General features: G+C 40.0%; 1 protein-coding gene, 1 non-coding gene and 1 pseudogene across 4 annotated transcripts in view; all 3 read left to right on the top strand.

Annotated features, from left to right (window-relative positions):
* The first annotated feature begins 4667 nt into the window (after nt 1–4667).
* Nucleotides 4668–19865, top strand: part of LOC145412918 (phosphatidylinositol transfer protein alpha isoform-like) — a 58053-nt gene continuing 42855 nt past the window's right edge. The window contains exons 1-5 of one of the 3 annotated variants that reach the window (XM_080282719.1): nt 4668–4761; nt 9520–9550; nt 11624–11787; nt 12538–12637; nt 18528–18605. In XM_080282719.1, the coding sequence (XP_080138845.1) occupies nt 4745–4761; nt 9520–9550; nt 11624–11787; nt 12538–12637; nt 18528–18605 (390 nt within the window). In that variant the 5' untranslated portion in view covers nt 4668–4744. Of the gene's footprint in view, nt 4762–9519; nt 9551–11623; nt 11788–12537; nt 12638–13565; nt 13644–18527; nt 18606–19865 lie in introns of all 3 variants that reach the window. The other 2 variants (XM_080282718.1, XM_080282720.1) reach the window with 2 other exon arrangements.
* LOC145413021 (5S ribosomal RNA) lies at nt 6874–6991 on the top strand (annotated as a pseudogene).
* Nucleotides 14524–14642, top strand: LOC145413068 (5S ribosomal RNA). The gene has a single exon (XR_013899677.1). It is a non-coding gene; the product is annotated as a 5S ribosomal RNA (ribosomal RNA).

Here is a 19865-nt window from a genome sequence, read left to right as displayed (position 1 = left end):
CGAAGGTAGGTGTGTGAACGAGCCGAAAGGCTAATGAAGTGCTTCCCTGCGACTAGGTGACGGTGTCGGATGTCGCCACACGCACCCTACCTTTATTATAGTATCATACCCCCCACAGACTCCCGATCACAGTGAATATAAGTGAGACTCCTCCGTTTATTATTATCCACCAGCGGCACGACCAGTGTTCTCGATTGACCATCGCAGTGAAGTGATATCTCTCCTCAATAACAGTAACCCATATCCCTGACTGCCCTGTGCCCTGTGCAAAAGTAGATTGGATCCAATTATAAGTGTATTGTTGTATCTCTGTGTAATTGTGTACCAAATGTTGTGTATGTAGCGCTGTAAGGGATAGAATTTAAGCAATAGATGTGATTCGGTGTACTGTCTCTTTTTATGCCCTGTTCCTTTGTTAGTGCATTACATCCGGTCTAGCCAAAGGACCCCGTCCAGTGCTCGTGTTTTTACGACGAGAAGTCGTCTTAAAAACACAGCATTACAATAGGGTCACTGGAAGGACGGGTTGCCATCACATGCCATCAGTGATATTTTAATTTCCGTTTATGATAAATATAAACACTTCACGATACGTTATATATACGTGTTATATTTGTATTATTTATATTTCAGCATATGACATTACCATGATTCACATTTTCACACAACAGTATAGATATTTAACAAAGAAAAATATGCTTTTTAAACCGCGGGGCATGTGTTTACTGCAACAGTAGAGCCATCTAGCGGAATACTAGCTTTGAAAGCGGAACAAGATGACTTTGGAAGATATGATCATTATACAGAGGTGAGGAGGTACTTCATGGAAGTATGATTTTCGCGGGAATGAATGAAAACAAACCTTCAGTCCGTACTCTTTAGATCCGCATAGCCTTTACTTTCATTAAGCCGAAAATCAATACTTTATGGAAATGAAGAGGGTATTGTAACAAATCTTTTCATTTATGACATGTTAGTATTCAAAATCCGTTCACTCTCCCAAATTACACAGAATAATACCCTGGCACTGAGAGTTCTGTTATCCTTTAAACGACTGTGATCTAAACCATTTACAGGTGTCAGATGTCGCCACAGAGACCCACCTCTTCAAATAGTTCCAACCGCGACGGAGGCCGCGACAACCCTACCTTCACCTCACACGTCACATTCCGTGGCGCTCCAGCTGTTGAAACGCAGCCCTGGTGGTTGGCCATGGTACTGTACTCTACCTAAGAAATGTAATCAATGAATGGAAGGAGAAAGGAATGTTGCAAGCACCATCACTCAAAATCGAAATGCTATCGTTCCAACCCCCAGCCTTTTCCTCTCCGTCAATGTGCCGTACCTGATCGCATGAAAGAGGTTTGCAGCTCTGCTTTTGGGTCTAAGATGTACTATCTCGGCTGGTTTTGGCCATCCACTTCCTGCGGCAATCAGCTACCGTATTCCAGCGACATAGCTCGACAATGACCTTAGAGATGTTGTGCTGCCATGAGTAGATGATGATGCTACTTTAGTGACAGCACAAAGATTGGGAAGCCAGGTGAATGAATGAGTGAATGAAATCACAGTGCCAGATAGCAAAGATCATACGGTACTGTGTTATGATTTGAAGGTACAGCAAGGAGTAGGGAGGGGATAATTAGAAACTAAAGGGGGGGATTATTGATTACGTGGATTGTTTGTAGAAACGACATAATACGACCTATGGAAAGTACCCCCGAGAATATCTCGAGAAACTGCTAGAAAAGGAAAAGCAGTGGCTCGAACGGCAGTATAATATGGACACTGATAATTATGTGAAACAAAGAGGGGAACATCACAAGAAGAGCAAGAAGGAGGAGTTCCATTGAACATTAAATACGGGTAGGCTAGGCCTTTAGCGTGAGTGAGCTTGGTGTGACCAATACGTAAACGGGCTAGTGTAGTTAACCACCACCTGATTCTATGGTATGGATTATGCCCAGTGATGCCACTCCTATGTTTTTCCACCTAGATCTATGTTATTTTGGGTCGGCCTAGGTGTCTAGGTGTTTTTTTTTTTTTTTTCACAAAAAACATTAATTTTTTTTTTTTTTTTGTGGAAGTTTGGGCTCAAATGTTAAATATTAGATTATTGTCCTTGTTATTGCTGTCAATTTCTTTGTAACTCAGAAATTATTTGTTATGTAATGCTCGTTCATACTCTCCCTACATCTTCCATCTCCCGGGGCCCGGGCCCTCACCGTAAGTCAGAGAGTGTGACAGGAACGATACCTGTAGGAACAGGAAACGCGTTGGTTGGATCGGGTGGGTGGGTGGTGGGTATGCATTGCATCAGTCCATACGTTACAGTGACAGCGATCGGGTGCCTCACCAGTGCAGTATTATTTAGCAAGGATAGTGGTTTCTAGTGTTTTACCAGGCTTCAAAATGAGCAACTCCGACTCTGAGGAACCTGGCTGTAGTGCAGACAACACTACACCACGAAAAAAGCCTAAATTTTCGTACAAACAAGCATTCAAACAAGAGTGGATGACAGATGAGGATTTCAAAGGCTGGGTCAAGCCTGATCCCAATTAAGACAAATTTAGTGCATTGTGTACTGTATGTGATTGCAAGCTAAAAAGCTGCAATAAAACTCGCTTACTTAGCCACAAATCCTCTTCGAAGCATACAAAAAACATGGCTTCAAAGAAGGCTACAACAGTTATTGAAAACTTTGTTACTAAGAAAAAAGAACCAGACCCGAAAGATAAAGTGCACAAAGCTGAACTGCTGCTGACAGCATATATGGCAGAGCATGATATGCCATTTTGACAAGCAGAACATTTGTTACCCCTACTGAAAAAAATGTTTCCCGAGTGTGATGTCCCACAAAAAATGACACTTAAGAAGAGCAAGGCCTCATATGTAATGCAAGACGGTATTGCGTGGGAGGAAAGCCGTGAAATTGCACAAATTTGCCAAGAAAATAAATTTTCTTTGCTGATCGATGAAAGTACCGACGTCTCAGAGTCACAGATTCTTGCAGTGGTAGTGAGATTTTTTGACAGTAAAAAGGCCAAAGTAACTGATGCTTTGCTAGACATCGTTGAAGTCGATGACGGTAGTGCTGACAGTCTGTACAAAGCTGTGAAAGGCTTGCTTGAAGAGAAAAACATACCCCTCTGCAACATTATCGGGTTTGCCAGTGACAACTGTTCAGCCATGCTGGGCAGTATCAGTGGTTTTCAGGCGCTTTTGAAAAAAGATGTCCCCTCAGTTTTTGTTCTAGGGTGTATATGTCATTCTTTTGCCCTATGTGCAAGCCACGCGTGTGCTCAGTTACCCTTATATTTAGAGCAGTTCCTGAGAGACATTTGCTGTTACTTCTCTCGTTTCTAACAGATAAACGAAATAGCTATTTTTGAATCTCACGAACAAGAAAGATGACAAAAGGGACAGTGGACGAAGGGAGTCAGTGAAAAGAACAAAAGGTAATGAATAGAAAAGCATACATCGAAAAGCAAAATATATCGCAATGAGTTTTGCTGTGAGTGTGCTAGCAGCAGATCGTAAGGTAAACTGATAGGACTGAGAGGGAAAAAGTTTAGCAAATCCTGTGTCATTTGATGCTTAGATCCACCAGTGTAAACATGGACAGCAGAAAGATAAGATGTTCGAGAAATGGGAATTAAGGACAATGGGTGAGGTAGAAGTCTTGGAGTAAAGGAATAACATGTGCACATAGCAGTGGGAGGTAAGAGCAGAGGAAGCCAGGTGAGGGGGGAACTGTGAGCATATTGAAATGGAGTACTTTTTTAAACAAGAGAGCTTTGAACATCACCTGTGAAGAGGATAGCTTTGGACACCATCTGTAGAAAGGATAGTTTTGGACACCGTCTGTGAACAGGGTAGCTTTTAAGTGCAGGAACAATGTAGCTTTGGACTGCCTGTATAAGCAAGATTGCATCGGACTGTATCTTTAAAGAAGGGAAACTTCGGGGAAGTGGACTTGGTGGTATTGCCCCAACATATAGGCTATGGAGAAGGTTGTGATTTTAAAACAAACGTTATGGTACGTTATAGCCTGGTTGCGCCACCTGCAAGAATTCACATCACTCAGTGACTGGTGTTACACTCCTTCCCGCAAGGAATAGTTAAGAATATTTCGTTATAGACCGCAGCCTCTCAGTAAGTTGAGGATGACGTCATCACTGACCCAATCATCCTAAGGCTACTGAGAAAAAGTTCCCCCAATCCCCAGTTACCTGTATAATCATGGAGGTGCATAATGATTTGGCCCAGTGTTATCCCCCAAAGTAGGAAGATACGGATAAATTAGCTTAGCCAATATTTTTTTCTAATTTATACAAATTCCTAATCTAGATATAATGAAGTTTATAATAAACAATGAATAATATTGAGCTGTAAAGATGAGGAGCAGGTGGTATTGGGTATGAATATTTGGAGGGTTCAAAGTCGGAGTCATTGGTCACTCCGTTTTCATACCACCCCAAAATGCCCATCAAATCAAGTACAAGTAATGCCAAACCGTACAACCAGGTGTACAATAATTTAAACCTGGTATGATTTTACATAGCTATTCTCCCTTAATATCAAATAAGGAGAAAAGTGGCGATATATTGTGACGGCGAAGCGTCCAACCCTCCCATCAAGTCAGCTGGGTGGCGCTCCACGCTTCTCACTTGTGTCATCATCCGGGCAGCGGTATAGTAGGGGTGTTAGTTGTAGCAGATGCCCCACTGCTCGTTAAGGGAAGATGCTTGTTAAGGAATTGTGAGTAGAACCAGAGAATTTTTTGTTGTGGAAGTAAATGTTGAGTAAATTTCATTTAAGTGTAGGGAGAGGAGGAGGCTCTGTCCACAATGGAGGGAAATATTGATCAGTCCTCATTTGCGAAAATTATCAGTTCTTAGAAAATATAAAGATTATATTACCTCATGGTTATTTTTCTACGCATTGTGTTGTATATGATGCGTATAGTAAACGGTCGAAACTGACAGGGATGGAACACCTTAATTATTACATAATGAAGGGTTTACCAGATACAGGTTTCATTATTGTGCAATACTTCACTTATTGCGCGATCAGCTGCGATTGTCAGATGTAGAGGTCATGACCATGGATTGAGGACGAATAATATAGTAGCTTCTCGAATGTGAGAGTATTCCATTTTATTACGCACATTTCACTACCGGTAATGTAGTAGTACACAAACCCCACCCTTTTGTAATTTACCTTACACTGTATGTATATAAATTTATATATATATATATATATATATATATATATATATATATATATTGCACAGTAGAAATGGATTTGATTTGGACGGTACGGTACGTTTTCCTTGGTTTTAAAAATTTATGGTACGATATAGAACAGTGAATATCACAGTTGCACATTTGTTTTTATAATGTATGAAAAATAATTTTTACTGTTCATTTAGTGAAGAGGCTATATTTTTCCTTAGGGAATGCAGTCTGTGGTACAACCTTCCCCACTCTATCAGTCATGAACCTCTTGTAAAGTGAGGTGGGCTGTGATTAATGCAGGAAATATGCAAAGTTTCTGCAGTCCATGATTGCATGTGGTTAATGCTATTAAAACCTTAATTAAAGCAGAAAATTTGAAAATTGAATCCAGTTTCCTGAATTTCTGAATGGATTATCCATCCATTGCCAGACGCCATGTATCCCAAACGGGGTGGTCAAGGGCTTAGAGTTAATTGTTTTACAGGGAGGGGCACTAATCCTCCACCAACCCCACTTGACACGTAGGGATGCCAACAGCATCTGGTGTTCCCAGGCGGTCACCCATCCAAGTACTAACCAGACCCAGCGTTGCTTATAATGAATTAAAAGTAAACTATCTGGCTTGCCACGTTTTCAGAAATTGTATTTATGTTAAAGAAAAAGTTGGTAAATATAAATGACTGATGCAGCAACTCGAGCTGTTTTCTTTTAGACCTACACTCAAGGGAAATAGTATTAGGTACATCCCTGTGATTAACATTATGATTTTCGATCAAAAAGTAATGGAGAACAAATCAAATACTGTATACTGTACCTTCTTGTGATATTTCAGAAAGCAGCTTGAACGCCCCCGATAGCATATTTACTGCTTATCCCGCCAACTGGACATGTCAGCAGACCAGACAAGCTCAAATGTATTGTATACAGTTTAGAACTACATATAGTAGTGAAAAAGCCTAACTGGAGTTGTTGCAAGCTAACTGTGGGGCTTCATCCCCCAGACCTCCCCAGTGATTATAACCAATCTCAAAGCATGCAAACTAAAATGTGCATTAGGTAAAACTTGCGCCAAAACAGCATCGTGCATTAAGAGCATTCGTTAATCATGGCACGTTCAGCATTTGTCACATGACCATGTAATGGCGAAGGCGGGTGCAGTCATAAAGCATATCTGTATATACATCACAGTGGAGATGTCCATTGAAATATGATACAAGTTAACAAAATAGTGCTTGGTGATTAAATAGGAACTCTAATATTGCATAAAATCTAAGGTACATGCAGTGTGAACTACAAGAATTATAGAACCTTCCGTGTACGAACATTTTTAAAAACCAACATATTTAAAAAGCCCACTATACATGCTAATCTGTCCAAAATGGAGCCTGTCAGCAGCTCATCTGAATAGGAAATTTGGAAATACTGTGGCACTGTCTTACATATTTAATGAAAAAATACAAGTTCTGTATACAGCAACCTGTGAAGTGATAGTGCACAAGTATAGTACCAGTACCTATTGGATAGATGAAAGGAGTAAAATCAATTATATATTACTAGTACAGTAGTTGCTTTCCGTAAGTGTCCTCAGCATTGCTAGAAGTACATAACAACCAATAATTGATAATGATGCGTAATTCATGTCATGCCACGTTGAGTACACCGCTTCCCATCCGATCAGCGAAGTTAAGCAACGTTGGGTCTGGTTAGTACTTGGATGGGTGACCGCCTGGGAACACCAGATGCTGTTGGCATCCCTACGTCAAGTGGGGTTGGTGGAGGATTAGTGCCCCTCCCTGTAAAACAATTAACTCTAAGCCATTGGCCACCCCATTTGGGATACATGGCGTCTGGCAATGGATGGATGGATGGACAAACACACTTCACTTAGTATCCAAGTTTTAATTGAAATAAACTATAGTAGGACTCGCCTAAGTTTGCGGCTGTGGTGTGGCCCGCACCTGTGTACAGTGTTGCCACGTTTTCTATACCGTTATCTCTCTCTCTCTCTCTCTCTCTCTCTCTCTGTCTGTCTCCTGGTGGGAGATGTGAGCCACCCTGAGTACTTTTGATTCTTTTATAAGTTGTTTATAATTGTGCTTTCATTTGTTAATTTGGTTTTGTTATATTTAGTGATATTTATCATTTTTTGTATATGGCGACAGATGACCTGTTATTGCAGTACCATGATTGATTTTCATTCATTCATTCTCTTTCCCCTTCTTCCATCTCTCTCTCAGCCTGACAGTGCCTCCACCACCACCACCCCCCGTCTCTCTCTCTCTCTCTCTCTCTCTCTCTCTCTCTCTTATTGCAAGAGACATTTTGGATATTTTCTATTACATAATATTGTATATATTGTAAATTTGACATCATTTCCACACCACCCCTGAGATCAAGGCCACCGACTGGGTGTGGAAGTGTTGCCGCTCGTGAGCGAATAATGTTTTTTTGTTTTACTTCGGTCTTGGCATATGCCTACTATTTTGTCCTACATATTAGCTTATGATTATAAATGTGATTATTCCTCGCCCTTAAAATTACAGTAAAAGCCAGTAAATGTGAGCATTTTTCCCTAGCAACACCTGCACAAGCTATGCTTGGGTCTACGGAGGGGTACGTACTTTACCTTAGGCCAGACTGGGTGTGTCAGTGTTGCCACTCACAAGAATTATATGAATTGTTTCTTTTACTTTGGATATTGGCATATTTCTTCTTTTTTCAGGCTCATTCTCTTATATCCATAACTGTAATATTATTACCCACCCTAAAACTACGCTAAAAAACATTAAAAGTGACCACAATTTCTTTTAGCACCACTGTACAATATGTATGCCATGTTTCTGTGTTACTGTATAAATATTTTATGCATAATAAGATTACTGTTGATTCATCCATCAAAATACACAAGTGTAAGTTTTATTCATCTGAATTTATCATATTTGTGTTGCCTTGTACATAAATAGCTTCCGTTTCACATCGCAAGTTGGGGGAAACGTGGCACCATTGTACACAGGTGCGGGCCACACCACAGCCGCAAACTTAGGCGAGTCCTACTATAGCTTGCATGCAGTCAAAACATAAGCCCTATTTCATTATGTATATACTGTGCATTTAACATTGACTTCCTCTTGGATATGTTGTATCAGTATGATAAAGGTTTTGGTTATTTGGATTTTAAGTAAATGGGTTAAACTTATTATATTTATGATATCATATAGCAACACTGGTCTGAATGGAGAATCCCATGAGTCATCACTCAGGATTGATTATTCAGTCATGCCTCAAGTTCCTCACTTTCTAACTCTTCTATCAGATGTATTTTCTTAACCCTTTCAACCAGAGAACATCTTTCATTTTGTTCTTGCTGCTGACAGACAGTTCTAGGCTATTCAGCTAAGGAGGGACTCTGAACTTTGAATCATGTATAGCATTTGTCAGCCTCTTCACTGCTAATGTGTTCTTGGTCTGAACAAAATCAGTTGGAGTTGGGAAGAATGATATAAGAAATATGTCCTTAAATAGAAGAGCTTACAGTTAAGGGTTGTCAGTACCTGCATTTGTTGTCTTGCTCTTAAAGGCACCAGCATGCTTGCATGTGTCAGCCTTGGTCACCTAATGGCAGCATTTCATGCTGCCTGATCTCTGACAGTCTCCCCATTCGGTAATTCGGAAGTTAGTGGCATTGTATGTACACTTTATAATACAGGCAAAGTCATTATCCATCCTTACACCTTACTACTCATTATGATGTGCTTTCAGCTGAATTTATTTCATCCCTGATCATTTGCACTGTGCTTTTGACATTGCCTCATTTTAGTGGGTTTTGTAGGTCCGCAGGAGTCTTTATTATACAGTAACTGGCCCATTTGAGGTTCAGTTCGGTATTAAGTTCAGGGTAAATTCCAGATTAATTGACTGTTAAAGCTCCGTTGCTACCCAGCTACCACTTTCCCCTTAGTTTGCAGTTCCAGTCATATGGGACATATGAACAGATAAATTGGCTATTAAAGCTCATTTGCTACCCAACTAGCAATTCCCCCCTAGTTTGCAATTCCAGTTATATGGGAAATATGATATTTTAGAACTCATGGTTGACTTAATAAATGAGGACTGCAGGTATAGTTCTCATATACATTTTCATTATTTTTTATTTAGGCTACCAGGTTTGTTGTGCACAATTGCACAGATTTATAAACAAACAAAAGATAAAACAAAAGAATTGTGCAAGTTTACCATGCATATTATAAAAAAATTTTAATGTTTTTTATTTCTGTTTCAGCCGAGTCATTCTACCTGTTACTGTGGAAGAGGTGAGTAGTGTTTCAAGTAGGCTATTAGCTTAGTGTAAAAGTTGGGGACAAGAGGTACTCTTCTCTTGCACTTAACCATGTTCCTTTGCCAGCTAATACTCTGGATGTTTCTCAGCCTGTAGATGGTAAGTGAAGCATCAGGGAGGAAAGTGAGATATTGTACTGTATGTCCTAAGTTTGAATTAGACACAGTGGAATAATAGGCAGACTTATGTTAATGCAAGTACACTGTTTGTCTTTTTGTCCATGGTACATTTTTTTTTAAAGTCGTTAGTTCACTGGCCTTAAATCTGTTCTGCATGTGTTAAGTTATGGATTTATAAAATAACCACATTAGAGGCAATCTATGATTATTACTAGCTACTTCTCATGTTATACTGTATACTGTATTTATTATTTTTTTTATCATCAACAGATGTTACTGTGTAGTGGAGAAGAGACATTTTTTACTAGATACAGCCTTCATTAATCCCATAAATATGAGAGACTTTCACTAAGCTGAATACAGGTGTCACAAGGTAGCATGACTAAAATAGAAATAAAGTGCCCTCGCACAGTGAACGAGTTTATGGGCGGCAGACGAGCTTGTTCACTGTGAATTCATTCACAGTGAATAACATATCTTTTGGGAAAAATAGCATATGGGCAGCACTGCTTCCTCAAAGTCCACTTTTTGAGCCATAGAGATGTACTAAAGGGCACATTTCAAACACATGCTGCACAGATATATAAAATATAAAACACATGGTTATTTACCTTAAGTGGAGCAGATGGCAGTCCTGATTGGCTTGAATACAGGTGGTTCCGAGGCATGGAGATACACTTCGGGTGACCCCACCACATCACCTTCCACTCCGTTCCCGTCACCAATCTCTCCCTCATCACTTGACTGAACCACTTCCCCACATGCCTCTACATCATTCACCTCTCCCATAAAACCATCAAAGTCCAAAGATGATGCCAGTGACATCATATCATTGACGTCCTCAGGATACATAGAAGACGATGTAGAGGCAAATGGCTTCTGTTGTTCTTGAGTTAGGTAGTAGCGTGTGATGAGTGTTTTCTTCTGTTGACTTCTGTATTGTGTCTTTCAGTGTAATACCGAATAGTGGTTTATACCCCACGGAGCACTTCCTGTGTCCTAACGTAGCTGGTTTCATTTCCCTGACCTCTTCTCTCTGAACATCCACTGCTGCTAGAAGTTTACTGACCTTCGACATTGGCAAATCTATGTCCTCCATTGGATTCTGCTCAACGGGTTGCTCAGGTCTGGGCTTTTGTACTGTGTTTACTGGTGGGAGGGAGGGTCGTTCAATATGGGAGATGGCAGTTATGGCCAACTTTTCCCCGATTTCATTCACTCGGGGTTCAACTCATTCACTATGGTTTTGTGGACCTGATTACCCCCTGCTCGTTCACTAGGCAAATCATTTACTCTGAATACATTCACTGTGTGAGGGCACTGTACGGTGACCCCTCTAGTTCGGTGGCCAATGTATTACTGAATTTTTCCATGGAAATTGAATCATGCAAATGGTACCTTAGAAGCCCATGTATGGTGGAATCCAAAAATTTTCCCAAGTCCCCTTTTGGTCCTCTTGAAAATTTTTGGCTGCCCCCCCAGATCGTACCTAATATTTATTGTAGTAAGCATACAGCCTCAAGGAACATCAGTGTGCGTAAAAAAAAAGTTACCATAATTAGAGTACAAATTAGCACTTCCAGAGGTATGTAGGGTGCGTACAAGCACTAAAGGTTAAGGTTAGCTCTTTTCCAGGGGAAGAGGATGCAGTGTGCACCTGTGTGGCATCCATGTTGACACGTTACCGCTTAGGGCTTTCAGTTGTCCGCGCCTGACAGACCATGTTTTGAGGGGTGATTTTTGTTTTTTTTTCTACATAACAAGAATCAAGGGAGGGTTTATCTCTGTGTAAACAGTGAAAATCACAAATGTAACCTGCATAGTTGGAGGAGTCACTTACATTATTAGAGTAAAGGAGCTAGAGATCAGTACAAGTTGTAAATTTCACACTGTTGTTTATCAGAGTTGTTTCTTTAATCGAACTACAGTACCAGGTAGCGCAGCTGTACAGTGTGGCCGAGGCCAGTAAAAATGAGACTGGAGGTGGAGAGGGCATAGAAGTACTCAAGAATGAACCTTTTGACAATTATCCACTTCTTGGAGGGCAGTATTGTAAAGGCCAGTACACCTACAAAATATATCATCTTAAAAGGTATGTATATTATTATCAACTTGGTATTATCTCCTGTATGAACTTGTTTTATTGCCGTTTAAGCACACAGACATGGAGTACAACTCTCTCTCTCTCTCTCTCTCTCTCTCTCTCTTTTTTTTTTTTTTTTTTTTTTTTTTTTTTTTGCTATACACCTTGTACGTTTTCATTACAGTACAATATTGTATGTACTTACATCAAGCACTGTCTGAGTAACAGAATCTGTCCTGTACCATATTATAAGATAAGGTATGCCCAACCATGGGGCAGTTGAAACATTTAAGGCAACATCCTTTTAAAGATTATCTCAAGAAACTGAGGATTTGACCAAGATAAAATTGGTGTGTTTGCGCTGTGCTGTTGATTACCCCACAGAATGATAACCAAGTACTGTCCTGTACTGTACACATAAATGTTTAAATGGTTACACTGATTAAGTTTGTCAGTTCTGTGTCTTTAGTTTTATTGGCCAATTCAGGATGTCTTTCATTATACTGTTTAATTTTTTTTTTTTTTTAATGCAAGAACCAAAGGCCAGGAGCCCACAAGATTGTTTCTGCCAAGAAGAAACAAAAACAAGATAACAGAGCCAAATTCATATCTTAATTCTGCAGCATATTTTTTTTACTTATTCTTGCCGCCATAAGATTTCTGAAATTAGTAAAATTGTTAAGGTATAGCAAAATTATAATAAAAAATGCCTGAAGGAGTTAATATATACAGTATACTAACGCTGTTTTTGTGGTGCAGCAAAGTGCCATCCTTCATCCGACTCTTGGCACCAGAAGGATCACTAGAGGTTCATGAAGAAGCATGGAATGCATACCCATACTGCCGCACAGTTATCACGGTATGTTGAGTATGTCAAGTTCTCTCTCTCTCTCTCTCTCTCTCTCTCTCTCTCATTCTCTGTCTGTCTATTCCCAGATGCCATAATCCCATAAGGGGTGGCCATTTGCCTTTGAGTTATTTGTTTTACGGGGAGGGGCCCTAACCCTCCACCAACCCACTTGTTGAGACGTAGGGAGCACGTATGGTTTGGTTATATGGTTACCATCCAGCGTTGTAAATGGTTTCTTGGCTTAAAGGAAACCATTTGGCTTGTCACTCAATGTAAAGCCATCTGTAAAGGAAAGAGAAGCAATAAGAAGTGAGAGGAAAGATGGGAGAAATAGGAAGAGAGGAGGGAAGGCACAGAAAAAGAATGATAATGGCTAAGGAAGAAATAGGCAGCACTACATTAAGTGAGTGGATGATGGTCGCTACCACCTCTCATTCATTGCTTTCTGAATATAATATTAGTCCCTTCCCATTGAAGATGCTTTTGTGTGTGTGTGTGTGTGTGTGTGTGTGTGTGTGTGTAAAACTCATCCACCTCACAATGTTATATTTACTTGCAGGGTAAATGAACATAATTGTCTCAAGGTAGCAACAGTATACTGAACTGGTAAAGTGTTGTTTGAAGGAAGTTATGTTTGAACTGCAAATAATAATGAAATAATGGAGGAAGGTGCTTCTAAACAGTGGTAGCTAAATGATGTTCTATATATTTTATTTTTAGTTTTGTGTTACACCTGTACTTTTCTTGTTTGTTAGTTTAGCTTTATCACTATAACATTTGCTTTATTATGAAGAAATTTTGATATGTTTGAATTTGTTTCTTTGTTCTGAAAATTATAAGGAACTGTATTGCTGTAGGTCAGAGGAATGGATCATTATACCTGGTGTTTATTGCTAAGGGTAGACCTAATCCTTTTTTGACAGAAAGTTGATTTCAGAATCCCGGATACATGAAGGACGGTTTCCATATAACGATAGAAACCCTTCATGCTCCAGGGGATGGTGAAGCTGAGAATGTGAGTGGTCTGGTCCCTGGTGCATCCCTGGCTGATGCTGCTTACATTTTAATTACTATGCAACACACTGTGGGTTATATTCTGGTCAGCTTAGGAGGCTTTCTGATGTACTTTTTTTTATATGCAGTATCTTTTATAATACTTCTTTCTCTTGCTAATTACATCGCTTTATTTCAAACATAGATTAAATTAATACCACACAAGTGAGTGAAAGAGATGTGTAAAGTCTCCTAAATTGACGAGAATATGGACCCTGTCACAAACTGTTACAAGCCATTTGCCTTCATAGTACAGTGTGCTACATTGTGCAGTATATACAGTACTGTGATAATGCTGCTTACCATATATCATAACCATTCTGTAGAATACTACACAGTTATGTATCACTCATTGCACTTGTAGTACATTACACAATTCTGCATTGCTGTACATACATGCTCGAATTGAGGGTACTATGTATCATTTGGCTCACTTTTGGTAGTTTATGCACAATATACTCATATCCCATTTCATAATCATTTTCTGAAATAATTTCTCATTGGCATTGGGAGAATGAAGACCCGAGGTACAGTCCCTCTCCCCATCCGTCCTGTTCTGTACAGGCACAAGGTTGAGTGCAGTGCAGTACAGTACAGTACAGCAGCAGTTTGGCTTTTTGTCATGTATACAGTGTTACTTATCCAGTATCATCTTACAAGTTATAAAGAGCTTGCATATATAACATGCTAGAGCTGTTAGTTTTGCTTAGAGATGCAGTTTTACAATATATTGTTCACCTGCCAGAGGCTTGTCTTAGCTGCATAAATGTCATTTGATGGATGAAAAAATATTCTGCTGAAAAATGTGCACATTTCTGGGGACCTTGTTATTATTTATTATAAATAACGGCCATACCACGTTGAGTACACCGCTTCCCGTCCGATCAGCGAAGTTAAGCAACGTTGGGTCTGGTTAGTACTTGAATGGGTGACCGCCTGTGAACACCAGATGCTGTTGGCATCCCTACATGTCAAGTGGGGTTGGTGGAGGATTAGTGCCCCTCCCTGTAAAACAATTAACTCTAAGCCATTGGCCACCCCGTCTGGGATACATGGCGTCTGGCAATGAATTTAATTATTCATTTTTTTTTTTTACAATACATTACTTTGTAGAATACTTAGGTACTCAAACTTTTGTATTCAGTAACTCATCAGCTGGTCGTTCCATCATCACCTTAACCTGACCTCGCCACATCTGCTTGTCTGTAACCCCATCTCTTGTCTGTTCTGCATGTTTGGTGTCTTTTCTCAGATGTATACCTAAGACATCAGTTTTTGTGTTTTGTCCCAGTGGTTAATCTGAGTGAAACTTCCATGTGGTGCAAATTGCAGTATTGAAGGTTTGGTTTAAATCATTTTTCCTAAACCTTTTGGAAGATAATATCCTTTGAAAGGTAAAGAAAAACTTTTATCTGGTCTTTAGAATGTATGTCTGTTTATGAAAATACTTAAATTATACTGTTTATGAAAATACTTAAATTATACTGCCTTATGTCTCAGGCTCACTTTTTCTCTCTTCTCCACTAGTAATCAACCATATTTATCTTTCACTCCCCAACTAACTTCTTTGACACCTTGCTTAAACTCTCTTTACCTCTTTGCAGAACATTTTCTTACATTCCCTCCACTTTACACTCAAATCCCTTCCAAATTCCTCATCCACTCTCTTCTTACTCTCTCTTACTAATCATTTCACCTCTCTCTTCCTCTCCACTTATAACTCACTCTTCCATCTCTCAACTTCTTCCAAGCCCCTGTTTCTCATCCACTCACAATATGCTTTCTTCTTTTGTGCCACAGCCTGTCCCACCTCTTCATTCCACCATGCTGTTCCCTTTTGAACCCCCTATTGATCTTTGTTGAACATAGAGAATGAAAGTAATGCGAGTATAAGTAACTGGGGAATGGCTGGGAGACAAAGGGATGTGAGAAGAGAGGAAGAAATCAATAGGTTGGAAGTTGTGGAAGCAATGAAGAAAGTCAAAATGGGGAAAGCCCCAGGAATTGGTGCAGTGTGTGGTAAAATGCTGAAGCATGGAAGAGAGATAGTAGTAGAGTGGATGTGGAAGTTATGCAGATTGGCTTGGGAGGAAGGTAGAGTCCTGGAGGATTGGAAGTCAGGTATAATTATTCCCTTGTACAAAGGAAAAAGGGAAAAAGTAGTGTGTGGTAATCATAGGGGCATTTGTCTTCTTAGTGTAATAGGAAAAGTATGTGGTAGGATACATACTGACAGAGTTAGGGAAATAACAGAGGAATTTGTTGGAGAAGAACAGGGAGGTTTTAGGAAGGGATGAGATTGTGTAGCTCAGATATTCATTCTTAGGTCTTTAGTGGAAAAGTTTCTAGAGAAAGGAAAGAAGTTGTATGCAGCTTTCATGGATTTGGGGAAAGTGTATGACAGGGTAGATAGACAAGGATTGTGGAAAGTCTTAATCTATGGAGTAGATGGGAAGTTGTTGAATGCCGTGAAGAGTGTGTATGAGGGTGCTAAGGCTGCAGTGTGTGCGAATAGTGAGCTGAGTGAATTTTTCTATTTGAAGGTTGGATTGAAGTGGATGTGTTATGTCTCCATGGTTGTGTAATCTGTGTATAGATGGGGTTATAAAAGAGATAGATGGTAGGGCAGTGGATATGGCCCTAATAGTGGTCCTAATGAGAGAGCGCAGCATGTGGAAACTCCCTGTACTGTTGTTTGCAGATGATACTGTGTTGTTAATTGAAGACAAAGGGGAACTGCAAGGCTTGGTGGATGAGTTTGGGAGTGTGTGTAAGAAACGGAATCTAAAGGTGAATGTAGGGAAGAATAAAGTGATGGTCTTCGAGAGAAGTTAAGTCATTGAATGTACAGTGAGGTTGGATGAGGAGGAAATGGAATATGTATGTGTGTTTAAGTACTTGGGTAGTGTGATGAGTAAGGATGGAAGTTTAGAGGCTGAAGTGCTTGAAAAGGTACAACAAGGAAGAAAGGTTGCTGATTCCTTGAAAGCAGTGATAAGAAACAGGGAATTGAGCATGGAAGTGAAAAAGTTACTACATGACAGTATCGTCATACCAACTCTAATGTATGGAGGTGAAGCTTGGACCTTGTTGGAGGGACAGAAGTCAAGAGTGAGAGCAATGGAAAAGAGTTATTTGAGAGGAGCATATACAGTAACATGGAGAGACAGACTGATGAATGAAGAAGTGAAGGAGCATTGTGGTGTGGATGTGGATGTGATGGGAAGCGTTAGGAGAAACACATTGAGGTGGTTTGGCCATGTGGAGAGGATGGAGAGTGAGAGACTGACGAGGAGAGTGTGTGCAAGTGAGGTGGAGGGAGAGAGAGGGAGGGGAGATCAAGGATGGGATGAAGGCATGGAATGGAGAGGTATATGAGAGAGGAGGGTGTGAACTGGAAGCAGGGCAGTGAAATGGCGTTGGATAGGGCAACATGGAGGCGATTTGTTTGTGGCCACCCCTTACGGGATTCAGGCGTCTGACAACAGATTGAGAGGTCTCAAACAAAAGTTACAGATTCTTTTTCCAACCAAACAGCTGCTGTACTGTGTATTGTTAAAAGTACTGTACTGTACTTAATTTTTGTTTTACTGTGTAGCAGTTAAAACAGGATATGGAACTGCATCCTGTAACCTAACACAATTGAAGTAATACTTGAGAGCCAGCAACTTTACTGTCTTAACCATCTTCATCAAAATTGTACACAAGTAGTACTTGAGAGCCAGCAACTTTACTGTCTTAACCATCTTCATCAAAATTGTACAGTCTGTCACCATGCAGCCAACCAGATGTTTGTTGCAACATTTTATGTGCACTTGGTAGAACCAGAAAAGTATTTTAGTTTGGGCTAGAGGAGAATAAAATCTCACAGAACAATAAAGATAATTACATTATTTTATGTGCTTTCACATTGTAGTGCTGAATATGCCCTTGGTGTAGAGAAGAAACTAAGAGTATAACCCAACAAAGATTTCAGAACAATATCAGAGTAATTAAGTTTTTTGGATACCATTGCATATGCTGTGCATTTATTTAATGTGGCAATGTTGTGCAGTATATAAACATTAGTATCAGTTTTGTACTGTATAAATAATGCTGCATTATCTGGTGCTCACCTCATCACAGACACACTGTACTGCTCATTTCCTAGTTATCACAAAGGACTGACTAACTGCTTTGCTCTACAGGTTGACTGTGGCTAACCCTCACGTTGGTAGATTCTGTGCCTAATTGCTAACCCAAGTACAGCATTTCTTTGCTGCATAGGCTACTGGTACACTCGCACCAGAAAGTATCGGTCCACTGTGGGTCCGATACCATCCAAAATGATTCAGCCATGTGGCAGTGACAGCCCGTTAATACCTGCATATATTATAACATTTACAGCCATTCCCTACACATTATGAAGGACACAAGAGGTGACTGATATAGCAGTCATCTGTCGTCTGGGATGCCTGCATGTGGGAGGACAGAACTGCAATTTCCAGTTTCCTTTGTTCCGTTTGTCATAATATTTAACACATATTCTGCACCGATACTTTTTGGAGTGAGTGTACATTGTTTTTGTCATGGATGTGGTGCCTCTATAGCTGAGTATCAGAAATTGTACACCTCTGCCATTAAATATCAATATGTCTTGTTAAGATTCAGTATGCTTGTGTAACTTGGACTGTTCAGAGGTTTATTGACTTATTGTTGGAGTTTATCAGTTTCTTATACAACTGCAGAGGAGTCACTATTTCCAGACTAATGTAACACATTTCCCCACAATTTGCATTTACTAGTAACCATATTCAGTATTTCTCATTGTCATGCATTCTTCTTTCTGCCCTCATCTGCATGACAGAACCCTGGCTTTATGAAGAAAAACTTTGTCATATGTATTGAAACACTCCATGCACCAGAAGCAGGCACCTTGGAAAATGTGAGTGACTTGTTCAGAGTTTTATAATCTTTCCACTTTAACTTGGCTTAAAAGCTCTGTCTCCTTGACTGCTGATATGTAAAGATATTAGCACTAGAATGATGGTAATGTACATGAAAAAGTGTTTCTGAAAGACTTGCACATGCAAGCACGTTGGAGCCTTAAACGATACAAATGTTTATAGGTGGCTGCAAACTGATGAAAATCTCTGTCAAGTTAAGGTGGAGGGCTTTTACAATATTTTCATTTAATACTATAACTGCTTATACACCCAAACCTCGTTAAGAAATTTGGGCTCTACAATAATCATCATCATCATCATCATCATCCAGACCTCCTTTCCCACCCTAGGGCAGGGTGAGGAGTAGCAATGTCCAGACAGCCTAAATTTGCCCAATCCAATGGGCCACGCTTCCATCATTCAAGCCCTTGGAATCCTGGCTCTATCAGATACGCCAAAAACATTCACCACACTCTGTAGCTTCACATAATCGTATCCAGTAGAGTCAGTCCGGACGCTGCCACGTTAAAAAGGGATAGCAAATCCCTGATCATGCACTTATCCTCACAACATTCATCCAGCCAGCTCGATCTCGTGTCAGTTCCCAAGCCTCACTGAATTCCAAACCTCTCTTCTTCACACACTCATCCACCATATCTCTCCACCTTCTCCTTGGCCTACCTCGTCTCTTATGTCCTTTGAATTTGCTCAGATATACCTTTTTCACCACTCTCTTGTTATCCATTCTCTCCACATGACCATACCATCTCGGTACACTCTCTTAGATTCTGGTGTCCACCGACATCCTCACTCCAAACACCTTTCACGAATCACATTATTTCATATCCTATCCACCCTCTGTACTCCACGTATATTACTCAGCAGTCCCATCTCCATTGTTATTACTCTTGACTTCATATTCATGCCACACCATAGTCTCGCATCCATATGTTAAAGTTGTTAGTAACACTCCTTCACGTAAGATTCGTGCGTCTGCAACATTCAAGCCTCTGTTTCATAACAAGGCTTTCATTACACTGGCTACTTATTTTCCTTGTGTCACTCTACTTTCAACTTCTTTTGCATATTTTTCTCTCTTTTCTATCACTGTACCCAGGCATTTGAACTCTCTTGCCAATATCAGTCTCTCTCCATTCACTGTAACATCACACTGGGAGTCACCTTCTGTCTCAATAACCATCACTTTATTCTTTTCTACATTTACTGTCAAGGCATGACGCTCATACACAGCAAAACTC

Source organism: Coenobita brevimanus, chromosome 94 (genome assembly GCF_032717465.1).
Source record: "Coenobita brevimanus isolate Jiangsu-jjx chromosome 94, ASM3271746v2, whole genome shotgun sequence".
NCBI classification, from domain to species: domain Eukaryota; kingdom Metazoa; phylum Arthropoda; class Malacostraca; order Decapoda; family Coenobitidae; genus Coenobita; species Coenobita brevimanus.
This window is presented reverse-complemented; position numbering and strand designations above follow the sequence as displayed.